Source organism: Numida meleagris, chromosome 8, assembly GCF_002078875.1.
Source record: "Numida meleagris isolate 19003 breed g44 Domestic line chromosome 8, NumMel1.0, whole genome shotgun sequence".
Taxonomy (NCBI): Eukaryota; Metazoa; Chordata; class Aves; order Galliformes; family Numididae; genus Numida; species Numida meleagris.
In genome coordinates this window covers 5,990,393-6,003,115 of record NC_034416.1, presented here as the reverse complement: position 1 = coordinate 6,003,115, position 12,723 = coordinate 5,990,393, and the positions used below count along the sequence as shown (strand labels likewise).

General features: G+C 35.6%; 1 protein-coding gene across 4 annotated transcripts in view; it reads left to right on the top strand.

Annotated features, from left to right (window-relative positions):
• The window catches only part of DIAPH2 (diaphanous related formin 2), a 155,359-nt gene that overhangs the window by 16,226 nt on the left and 126,410 nt on the right, over positions 1-12,723 (top strand). For 3 of the 4 annotated variants that reach the window (XM_021405708.1, XM_021405710.1, XM_021405712.1), the window contains 3 exons: positions 828-932; positions 5,046-5,066; positions 10,343-10,482. In XM_021405708.1, the coding sequence (XP_021261383.1) occupies positions 828-932; positions 5,046-5,066; positions 10,343-10,482 (266 nt within the window). The remainder of the gene's footprint in view (positions 1-827; positions 933-5,045; positions 5,067-10,342; positions 10,483-12,723) is intronic. The other variant, XM_021405709.1, reaches the window with a different exon arrangement.

Below are 12,723 nucleotides of genomic sequence, written 5' to 3'. Positions count from 1 at the left end.
GTAGTTAGACATTGCTGTTGAGAGCTAGTTTTTAATGAATTGATTATTAATTTGAAACACACATTTAGGGGAGATTTATGTTAGCTATTAGGAAGAAATTCTTTACTCTGAGGAGAAAAGGAGTGAGGCACCGGCACAAGCTGCCCAGGAAAGTGGATGCCCCATCCCTGGAGGTGTTCAAGGCCAGGTTGAGTGGGCCTGGACAACCTGATCTGGTGGTGGACAACCAGCCCGTGGCAGGGGTTTAGAAATGCGTGGGCTTTAAAATCCTTTGAAACCTAAGCCCTTTCAATGAGGCTGTCTATGATTTACGCAAATTTTATTTACGTAGTAGGATGGTTGAATTTTTAGGGTTGTTTTAAATGTGTTAGTTGGAACACTGTTGCGTCTACCCTTGTTGCAAGTTAATAGTCTGTATAATCTCAGCCTTCTGGTTAGATATAGCGGGAATGTTGTCAGTTTTAATAAGTTTTCTTATTTTTATAAGAAACCACAGGAATGTGGCAGGCTTATTGAACACTTGTGTTCAATATTCTAGTTTAATTTTTGAGCCAAATTTCATTAATGACAACTGCTGCTAATGCAGTCATGAATTTGGCTAGCTCTTAAAAATAGCAGATGCTTGAAGGGACAGAATTAGTTGAGAAAATCAGGTAGATCAGAATTAAACAGATTGAAATACAGATATACTTGAAGAAGTCACTTCTGTTCAAAAAATGAGCAGTTTAAATAGGAAAATAAATATAAAAATAGCAAAAAAAAAAATCCAACAAACCCCAAAACAATGAAATTAGAATCCTGATGTGGTATGGTCTGTTTCTTTACAGGAAGACATGAATTTAAATGAAGACCGTAAAGCTCCTTTAAGAGACAAGGATTTGTCTACAAAACGTGAGATGGTTGTCCAGTACATTTCTGCAACTGCCAAATCTGTAAGTAGTTGCCTCTCCAGGACAAGTGAAACTAATAACTTCATTTTTTTTTGTCTGGATTTACCTTATAAGAGGGGAGAGGCTGCAAAAAATCTATACTTACTGTCTGCAGCTTTGTCTACAACTCTCTGCAGTGTTTGCATTTTGTTTTCTGAGCAGTGCGAAAACTAGATGCTGTTCTGTGAACCACAGGAAATTGTGAATCTACTCGTTTAGAGTAACTGATAGATATAGGTAATATTTTTGTGCAGTTTGTTATGTGAATCTTTGGAACGAAAAGGCCTTGGAAAAGGCAGCATGACTTCATAGTTTCAATAATGACATGTACAATTTTCAATGGTAAAGAATAAAAATATTGAAAGGATTTAAAAATGGAAATAAAGTCAGTATTTTAGCTTAATTTGAATATGTTGAGTAGTGTAGCTGGCTTGGAGATGGTGCTAAATATTCTGCTAAGAAATATTTGGAAGGTAGATTATGTTGTTCCCTTAGTGAAAAGATTGTCTTAAAATACAATTCGAAAATGTTTTTTGACTAGAAAATGATATATCCAGACCTTCTAATTGTGTTGGTCATTCTACGTACTGAAAATGATAAAATAACCCTTAGCTGATGGATCCTCCATGAAGAATTTTTGAAGTTGATCTGTTTCAGGGTAATGGAAATGTAATGGAACCACTGTATTGTTCAACATTTGTTGGGATGAAGAAACATGTTTTCAAATACTGTAGAGCCACAATTTATTTTCTGCAATAGTGGGAATATTAGTACTAAATAGATATAAAATGGAGCAGTTAATGCCTTTTCTGTGCTTAAAAAATGGACTATGGCAAATATTGTTATTTCTACATAATAAGAGAATGTATCACAAAACTACATGAATGTTGTATGAAACACAAATGCAAATAGATGTTTTGATTTCACTACAAATAGGCTACATTCTGATTTGTGCCTCTGTTTGCTGTATAAAGAGCTTTAATGAAGCTTGTACTGAATTCTAAGGAATTGAATGAATTGCAGTACTGCTAGAGCTTATCTGCACTGGGGGCAAGTGGTGGAGGAGGGTAGCTTTTCATATTCAAGGAGCAGTAGTATACTTCATGTGACGAGATCTGTTGTTAGTGTATTTCTTGATTTAGACAATGCATATGGTTTTATTTAGAAATCAGGGTGAATATACCATTCTTTTTTTTTTACACTTAACCTTTTATTGCAATAATATCTTAGAAATTAAGCCTGTTAAGTAGAATAATTCTTCAAATACCTAGCAGCTGCAGTACTTGTGTTACTATGTAGCTGAGTCTCCTTGCAAGAAACAGATAACATTATATTAAATAATATCTGCTTCTTGATTAAATGTGCTTTTAGCTTTTAAAGTCATCTGGGTGGTGTTAAATTTCAAAAAAAAAAAGTCAAAACTAGAATCTCATGCAATTATTAAACCTAATTGCTTTGCATTAAAGAATATGAAGTTATAAGAGGAAAAACTTTTGCAAATGATGACCTACACTTCTGAGAGTGATTATATTCTTGCACGTAATTATCTTAAACAAAATCAGCAGTATTTTACACCGTCGTGTGAGTAATCAACTGCTTCAAATGTTGTGTAGCTAGACATGCAAGTTACTGGAAAACTATTCAAGCTTATGCAGTGAATCTTAAAAAAATTTCAATTAATCTACTTTGCCTAGCCTATCTCTGAGAACTATTGCTTATATTGTAATTTTTTGACTTTATTTGCTAATGAATGGTATTTCTCAAATTTTTCTTAATAAACAGGAATATTTTTGTTGAAGCACTAGAAATTTTCGCAATGGAAGTACTTGCAATTCTTTCCCCAAACTAGTTAGGGATGGTGCTCTTGTTTGTAATGATATTGGAATGTAGGCTCATTGATTACCATGATGCAGTAGTAGAGTAAGAAAAGCATGGCTACCATTGCATGTCTAACTGCTGAAAGTTTTAACATACTACATTAGTACCACTGTGTCAGCTGCAACATGGGGGAAGGTAACAGAATCAAGAATACATTGACTCGCTAACAATTGCAGTGGAGGGGGAAGAGGGGAGACAACCAGCCAAAGTAAAACTTCCAAATATATGAATATATGCTTTGGTCTTAAGTCAGCTCCAGCGTGAATGTTTTATAGATATGCAAAATATTTTTTTTCTAATAGAAAAAGGGCTTGTATCTAACTTTATGTGCTCCTTGCAATTGAATCACAGCATTTGAATGAAGTATTTAAGGTTGTTTAGAGACATGAATGACCTTTTTTGTCATTTCTTACCCTAAAAATAGCTAACATCTTAATTGAAGTACCACTCAAATGTAAAATATTGATTGGGATCTTATAATAATGCAAAGCTTTGTTTTCATTGTTAGTTACATCTTCTGTTTAGTTAAACTGCTATGCCGACTTAGTTGAATTCAAGCCCTAACCAGTTTATACCACATCTTGATTTGGCAAACTTTCTTTTCCTCAGGCCATCTTCAGCTTTGTCTCCTATGAAAACGCTGACTACATAAGAAATGATGTTTCTTAAAATTTTCTCCCTTTCTTTGGTCACAGATAACTATTCATCTTTCTTCTTTTCTGTACTGAAGATGCTTTGGCTTTTTCTTCTGCTTAGAGCTCATAGCTCGTGAAACACACTGGACAATTAACACGACTTCTCCAGTTCCATTCCGTGTTTGTTTTGGTCAGAGCTTTTGAGCTCTCTCCGCTCATCTGAAATATCACTCTCATTTGCTCTTGTAGTCTTAACCAAATTTAAAAGTCAGTGCTTCGTATTCTTTGCCTTGTATGCCATCTGCAGCACGTTGACCATGCTTTTCTGAAACACTGTGCTGTCCTCAGAGCTCTGAGAAAGAAACTTGATATTTTTGATGGATGAAAAAAGCTTTCCTTTTCCTTGGAGCGGGGAAGCTAATAGGCTGGATCCTTTGATGTCAAGTACTTATCTGTGGTTGTGATTTCTTTTATCGTTTGCAAATTGTACTTTGGAAATGGCGAAGGCTCAGAATTCTGTTTCAGAACTGAACTTGTTGACGTCTCATGTTGTATTGAATGACTTGAACATTGATGAGAGAACTCTGTAAATTAGGAAGAAAGATTTCTTGTCTGGTGATGACAGTTCATCTTGTGCTTCTGGAGGAAGCTTCATCAGCACGAGGAGAAAAGAGGTGATTGTGAAAGACTTGCAAGGACTCTGTCTTCTGAAAGGATTCCTAAATGAGTAGTGGAAAATATAGGAATAGAAAATGAAGTGAGTAGAGGCTGAGCAGATACCGTCAAATTCAGATCATAGCAAATAGCTGACAAGAAAAGACCTGCAATGTTTAGGCAGAAGTCCGTAGTGCTGGATTGTACAGGAACATGGTCATTCACACAAAGTGGTAGAGCAGGGCAGAGATGTGCTGCTTTTCTGCCAAGTGTTGAGTCTGGGTGAAGTCAACTTCTTGCTCGTGATTATGCAGAAATGATGTTTGATGGTAAAAAGAGAAAATATCAGTCTGTAAATCACTGGATAATTATCCATGTAATTAAAAGTATCCATACTGAGCATTTGAAGAAAAATGCCCCATTAGGTTTTCTGAAATACAAATTAGATTTATAACTGTAGGCTGTTTTTGATTATGAAAACTTAATTAAATTCAATGACATCATCTAAATAGCTCAAAAATAGCATTGTAAATGAAGTGTTGTATGTACAAGGAAGTCAGTGTGACATTTGGTTTTTGTGTTGCTTCCTCAGTGTCATATGTAAAATATCTGACCCGATCTTTTTAACAAAATGGCATATCTCTTAATCTCTCAAGGTGTTGATGTCAAGATAGATATTTAGCTATTTGTTTATAAATGTGTAAAATACAGATGATTCATCGGTGGAACATGATTTCAAATCATTTCTCCTACAGAAGAACTACTGTTTTCCTGTTGAGGAATTATAACTCTTAAACATTTTCATAAAAAAAAAAAGTGTACTAATAAGTAAGCACTGAAAAAAGAATTGTGTGATGCTACATCCTACTAAGTACTTTGCTGTGTTTATTTATGTATTATTATTATCTTTTTCACACAATAACTTCTCTTGGCTGACCACTGCATGCAGATAGTCGGAAGTAAAGTTCCGGTGAGTATAAACGTGACAGTTTTGTTTCCTTCTTACATTTTGATTTCTAGAGGCTAGGTTAGAATAATCTGGACTTCTGTCATGGATTTAAAAGTTTAGCGGGCATTAGTGCATCCTTTTTTCATCAAAATAATTATGAACTACCAAAATCAGATTTGCCTTACCATTATAAATTCATTTATTGCTCTTTGAGGGATCCTTTTCAAGTTCTTAAGGATCTATTTCCAGAGACTTGAAACTGAAAATTCATGTTGTTAATCATGAGCAACAAATACAGTTCAGCCTACCTTGATTGTTATTGAAGGCAATCAGAGGAAACTTGAAGTTAGACATTGGCATATTTCTTTCTGTTTAGATGTGGATTTTTGTGATGTTCTAGTTGTTAGCAGTCATGGGTTGTTGTGAAAATGTCAGCTGCTGGATATCAGTGTAAATAGGATTAACATAGAGAATAAGTAGTTTAAGATGAGATCACTTGCAGCATAGCTTTTTTCCTTGTAGGTTCTCTGTTACATTTTATATTAAATCATTGTTGAATTTAGTAAGATTTAGTTTTCTTAAACAGGAACTTGGGACTTCGTGTATAGGATAAATCCAGGAAAACGGATCCAAAGGACTTTCTGGAAATGATTACATACACATTTTAAATTATGCCTGAAAGTAGAGATGGACGGGCTTTACTTCTAATTGTAGGTTTTTCAAGTGTATCAAGGTTTACTACTTAGATCATATTCAGTACTTCTGTTTTATAGCTAACAGAAGAAGTCCCCCCAAAAACAGAACAAACTCTGACAGAAAACTGCCCAATAGTTACCTCGGAATCTTTTATTAATGTGCAACAATTTCAAGTAATTCCTGCTCCTATGTCATTCCCTTAAAACATGAATAGATAGGAACAGCTTCTTTGTGAAGAGATTATTTAATGAAGGAAACCGGTTAATGAGGAGTAGAGTATAGGAGAATGTTTTTATCTGCATGCCTGTTCTTGCTCTTTGTCAGACCACAAATTAATAGTTATGCATTAAAAGCATGTTTTTGCACAAATAATTTGCAAAATAGGAAATAACAAATGCACCTCTTAGTGTATGGCTTCTGCGTATTATTTTTTAAATAATGCATGTATCTTGTGCATCTTCTCAGCGTGCTTTTGTTTCGTTTGTTTTTTATTGGATTAATCTCCTGGAAGCTGAGTGCATCTGTGAGCATTAATGTTATACTCTGAGAAATAGAATGATAATGTTAAAAAAATAACAGTAAGTAAATACACCTTCTGTTTTGTAAGGGCCTCCAGACAGACTGAGCCTCCTGGGTGACTGACAGCTATCTCATTCACTTTATTTTGTTGTTGTTGTTGTGCATGTCACATGTAGTTATTTTCCTGAATATTTATAGTAATCATGTTTAGGAATAAGAAGAACTTTGGACTGTTGGTGCTATACTATCGCAGAGATTGCAGTAGTAATTCTCTGCAGCTGCTACAGTTGCAGAGAAGAGGTTTGCCTGTTTTGTGGAGAACAGGGAGGTTTAACTTAAGCTTAACTAGGGATATCGCGTGCTGCAGCCACTTCCCGTTGTAGCTGTTCAGCTACCTTTCTTGTCTTTTCAGGATGATGATAATTCTATTGAAATGGCAGCTGTAAATATTATATTTGTCTGTAAGACACTTAATCTGGATGCTCTGATGTAGAGTTGCATTGCTGGTCCTGTTTGTAATAGGTTGAGTTTTCATGTCTGGATAAAACTTAAGAGATGAAGTCGATAGGTCCTACATGAAGTCTGAATTTCTAGTATAAGAGCTGATACAATGTTTACTCGTGCTTGAACAATGTTTTTCAAACAAACCGGGCTGCCACAAAAGAAAAATCTTAATGCAGACTGGCTTCGTTGTTATATTCTAATTAAACTTTGTTTATTTTCTTGCTATATTAACAGACAGTATGTAAAACCTCAATTTGATGTGAGATGGGGAGAGGGGGCATTGTAAGCTACTACTTGCATTTTATTAATAATTACGTGGGTACCAATTGTTTCTGTAACAGGTATGGTAAATTGAAAGAGGTGACCATTGCAACTTTGTGATATTTCTAATCTGCATGATCACTTAAATAGTGTCTGTGTAAGCAGAGTAGTTAAAACATCTTGAGTTCTTGAGCTGAACTCAGCTGTAGTTTTGAGATGTAATGAGGTCTTAACTAGCTAGTGTCCCAAAGAGGAGCAGCTTGTGCAGTTTTTTCTGGTCTCATACTTTAACTGTTAAAGCCCATCCATTTGGTGCAGGTATGCTGTGCATTTCTTCACAATCATGCAGACAGAATAGATGCTTATTTCTCAAGAAGCTCAAAATGCTTTTGAGTTCCTGTTTTGTTAGCTAGTAACTTGCAAGCTTGTTCACAGGCCTCTGCTGGTGACACATCTGAGTAGTGTATAACTGGGCACCTGCAAAGACCCTTCTAATATTTAAGTTAGATAACAGCTTTGAGATCGCTTGTTGCCGAAGTAGAGAAGCTGAAAATAAAAATTTTACATCTTTAATTATATTGCTTGGTTTTGTAAAGAACAAAAAATTGTGTAGAGAGAAAAAACATGCTTACATTTTTTTCACTGTGTTCTGTGTTGTAAGCTGTCTGTCCTGTCACTGCTGTCTCTTAAAGCCTGAAACATATACAGCACACAGATGAGTTGATTAGATTTGCCCGCCTTGAGAAAGCAAACTAGGTTTTCTTTTTTACATTTGTTTTCTGTGATGCTTCCAGGAATTCCTTTTAGCATGTATCTTTTCCTTCAAACTTCATAACTTCTAACTTTTTCCGAGAAGAATTTTAAATGTGTGGCCCAAGCTTTTATTTGAGTGATTGTGAATGAATCATGATTCATAATAATCAATCAATTACGTACCTTAGTTGTAATACTGAGATGAGTGGCTGTAAAATAAATCAATGTGAAAATCAAAACTGTCAGAAATTAATCTCTTCAAGTTCTAGTGTGGGACCAAGCCATCTGAATCCCTTCGTACTTCGTTTTTGACTTTGATCTTATCAGAAACTCGCACATGGAGCCTATTACTTAACTGAGAACTTGTACTCCTCTTTTCTTTTCCTAGACTGTGCATTCAAAATAACCGAGATATTTGTATAATAAAACCTGAGCCATGTAGAGGGATAGCATTATTTAGAGATAGCGTACAAATCAAACTCTTCTTGCATAAGGAAATAGAAGAAACACTACCTAGTTGTAGTGCTTCATTTAGCATGTCTGAAGGAAAGAAGGGTGGAGTGAGACTGAGAAATTGCTTGCAAAAAATAATCCTGTTAAGCAGCTGAGAATTCTGTAGCATCATTTGGAATACTTGAATGAAAGTCTTTGAGAATGGATTTTGAAGCGCCTGTTCTGAAGAGGAGGGGGGGGATAAAAGGGAAGAAGAGAGATTTCTTATTGTTATGTAGTTAAAGGTGCTTAGTCTTGCCAACACTGGAGAAAAGAATACCTGTTCCATAAAACATGATATGAAGGTGTAGGGGATCCTGCTGCCAATTCCTGTATCATAACCTGTTGATAAATTGTATCTCTTTTCGAGGGAATATTGAGTTTTCTGGGGAAAAAGGAGCTACATAGAGGAGAGGAACCTCACTGATGTCCCAAGTGCCTGTCAAAAGAAAAAAAAACAACGGAGGCAGCAAGAGGACATCTTGGTTTAGATATGAAAGAATGTTAAATTCCTCATCTGTATAGGAACTTTCTTTGCAGTTTACAGGAGAATACAGTGGAAGGGCTTTGGTGCAGGAAATAATCTTTTAAAAGCCAAATACCTCTTCCTCTCTGAAAGAGCTTTTTTTAAGGTCTAATTTATATATAAAGACATCTGATTGAAGCGTGCATTATTTTATTTCTTTGTAGATTTGTGTGTCTTACAGCAGTGCTTCTGTGTTGTGATTTTATTTGCTTATTTATTTATACACTCCTAGGATTTGGGGAACATCTATTTTCTGAGATGCCAAAAACTGTGTATAATCTCCTCTAGGTTTCCGTGCAGTGGAATGAACAGCATAAAGTTATTCCTGTTTACTAGTTCTTTGCATTGTGTTCTTTCAGAGTAATGTTTTTTCTGTGCTATGTTTTTTAATACCTAGTGCTAATACTTCTTTAATTTGAAGCCAGGTTTATCTTTCACATAAGAGCATCTTTTTTTTTTTTTTTTTAGGAAATTGATACTGACAGACTGTAGTTCTTTTATATTCCTTTTCTCATCTTCATCTCTATTCTGCTCCTTTCATGCGTAACTGGCACATTTTGTTTAGCTAAAGGCACTTTGCATGTCTGCAGCAAACATCTTCAAAAGCTGACTCAAACTTGAGGGCACTCTTGGCTTAAGATGTTCATAGTCTCTGCCTGACTTCTGTTTTTGTTAAAATGTTTTGTGAACATTTTAGTACCTTGGTTATATGCATTAATACTGGAATATAGTTAGGTCAAAATTTCACTAAATTTCAGAATTTCAGTAAAGCAAAACAAACTTGAAACTTTAGTTCCGTGAAGAGGTTGCAGGTAGAAGATCGCAGCTGTCAAAGATCCTGATAGACATAAAACCAAATAAGTGTAAATCCTGTTTTAGGTCTGAAACTTTTAATATTGCCTTTACACCCGTGACACATCTTGATCAGGTTCTATTCAGTTTCTATTCAGTAGACCATAGAGAGGTAAGGGGCTTTACGGACTGCATTTACTCTTAATCACTTTCCTTAGATAAAGCTACTTCTCTGGAAATGATCAGACCTCCACGAAAGATTAGTTGCAGCTTTTGGTAGAATGTTTTGAGTGCTGTCTGTGGTTTTGAATGCTAACTGATTAACATATGCTTTACTGCTGAAATAGCTTTGTTAATGGTTAGTCTTCTGGAGTGGTGCTACAGCAGGGAGATGAGCTTTGTGTCTGTTTTTCTACATATAATGTTCTGACGTAAATGCTACAGGAGATTGAGTCCTAGGCAGTCAAACATATAAATACAGCTGTAATATAGGAATACATTTTTATATCCAAGATGTAGTACATGGACTTTGCTCAAAAAAGTGAAAACGATTCTAGAGAGATATTTACCCTGATGATGCAAAAGGTAACATGTTCTACATTTTTCAGAAATCAGTCAGGTTTCTTAAATAGTTGTACAGGGAAAAGAGCGATTTTCGAAATTCATGCAGAAATATTGACCTTATATATTGCCATCTACTTAAATGTTACCATGATTTATGTAACATTAAGGAGCATTCTGTCTTCTGTGATAGGGTGGACTGAAAAACAGCAAACATGAATGCACACTGTCCTCGCAAGAGTACATTCATGAATTGCGATCTGGAATTGCCGAGGAAAAGCTTCTTAACTGTCTTGAGTCTTTGAGAGTGTCTTTAACCAGCAATCCAGTTAGGTAAGTAATGATTTCTGCTGTGGTTTTCGTCATGATGCTTTTGGTTAGCAATGTAGACGGTTCTGTTCTTTGAAGCCAGGCTAATAACAATAATGCTTAAAAATGATTAGTTTTGAAAGTGGTGAGATCCCTTGTTTTATGCAAGGAGGGAATTGTATCAGTAGTCTGTAAAGCTGCTAACTTTGTCAAGTGAGACACTTAAACACTGAAATCTTACCTTTACCCTGCGAGTGACTTGATGTATAAAACTAGAAAGTTTGTCAAATTACAGCTCTCAAGATACACTCTGAAGTTTGTCTTAAGTGCACAGTTGTTTATCTTAGCGTGTAAAGAATTGGCAACTGGACAGACAGTATATTACTTCTTAAATTCTTTTTGCTTGTAAGGAATATTAGCTGGTAGGCCTTTGGCACGTGTGAGGGAGCTTAGGTTATTGATGGTGTTGAAGTCATTCAACTTACTGATACCTGACAAGTTATATGATGTTGGGAAATCCTGAGAAGTTCTGGAAGTTTTCCTACTTGCATAAGAGGCTTCAAATGAAGATTTGACTCTCTTTGCCCAAGGCTTTTTTCAGGTAATAATAATACTGATGCTTTAAAGTGGTTTTATATGAGCTTTTGTAGGGTTGGTTGTTTTTCTTTTTTAAAATGTCTTATTCTGTTGCAGTGTACTGGAAACCCCTGTTTCTCTGTTGCCCTTTGGTTGTTGTATTTATGCCCTCTTGTACCTATGTATGTTGTAATTAATCCATATAAATACTCATAACTTGTGTCAGCGGTTTATGGGCTGGTTTGGCCCAGTTCCGTGACTAATGGGGTGGGGGGGACCCATGGACCCACGCCCTGGGAAAGGGAAAAGGAGAAAAGGGTAGGGAACTGGGCCTAAAAACAAAACAGCAGCAATGAAATGAGGAGGAACAAACCGATTTACTAAATAAGATATTGGAATGCAAGATAATATAATTAAAATTGAGGCTAATAAATCAAATGAAATGAGAGTGTCCAAAAACTGAAGGCCTTACTCTAAGTAAGCTGAGGCGATGTGGCTAGGAGCGCATGCAGCAGAGATGAGCTGGAAGATCAAAAAGGGGCGTCTTGTGATCTGCATACAGTTCTTCTTTCCCTCTGAACGGCAAACAGAACAACACAAAGTCTTCTAGGCTATATAGCTCTTCTCTTCTATCAATGATCCATGGGACTGGAGCATTAACTCTTTAACTCCCAGTGCACTACATAATGTTAAGATGTGGAATACTAATAACCAAAAGTCATAAAACCATGACAACTTGTTACAGCTTTAATTACAGATTGTATTAAAGCTTCTGCAAAGGAAAGTTTTCATGGTTAAGCTTTTAATTTTGTGTTAAATTGAGAAACAATTAAATTATTTTTCCTGCTTTTCAGTATGCCACTTTTTCTGAATATGGCATTATCAAATATGCTTCCTCAGAATACACTGGAAAAACTCCGTATAGGGAGGCATAAAATACACCTGTATGTATAGGCTTGCTCTACTGCTACTTTACAGTAGCTTGCATTGTGTTCCAAGAGTGATTGCCTAAATTATTCCTGTGATACGCTGCATCTTGTTATAAAGAGTAATGAAAAGAGTGCTACTGCTCTATATTAAGAGATGAATAATTGCCTGGAAGGTATCTTGACAATCAGCTGCTGTAAAAAGCAGTTTCAGTTAGTAAGCCTGATAGTAGAACTCTCTCTCCCTGGCGTAATGGATCTTGAGAATGAATTTTGTATTGATTGTAATAAATTTTGTTCCTACTCTGGATGTGAATGGTACAGCAATTGTATTCAGACTAGATCCAACTGGTTTTCTAAATCTGTTTAGTTTAAACATGAAACTTTGTTCTTAATCTGAACTACCTAGACTGAGCCTGCTTTATGTGAAACAGAAGTAGGTTTTGACTGAAGTTGTTGAAGTATTGAATGTCCTTAATGAGATGTTGATAAAAACTTTGTCATACTTCTGTTATTGTAGAAGCATAGCATGGCTTTGCTAACAGAGTTTAAGTGATAGAAGATTATTATTATTGATTATAGTTTCCAAAAAAAAATCTTAATTGGTCAGTTTTATTGGAACTTTTTCAAGGTCTTAGAAAGCATGGTTTAGGACCTTACGGGGAATGGAATGTTTTAAAGTGATTTTTGAGGGATAGAGAAGGTACATTGAGATATGGGCAGATTTAACTTCAAGGATTAAGAGAATTTGTGTGAATGTGAG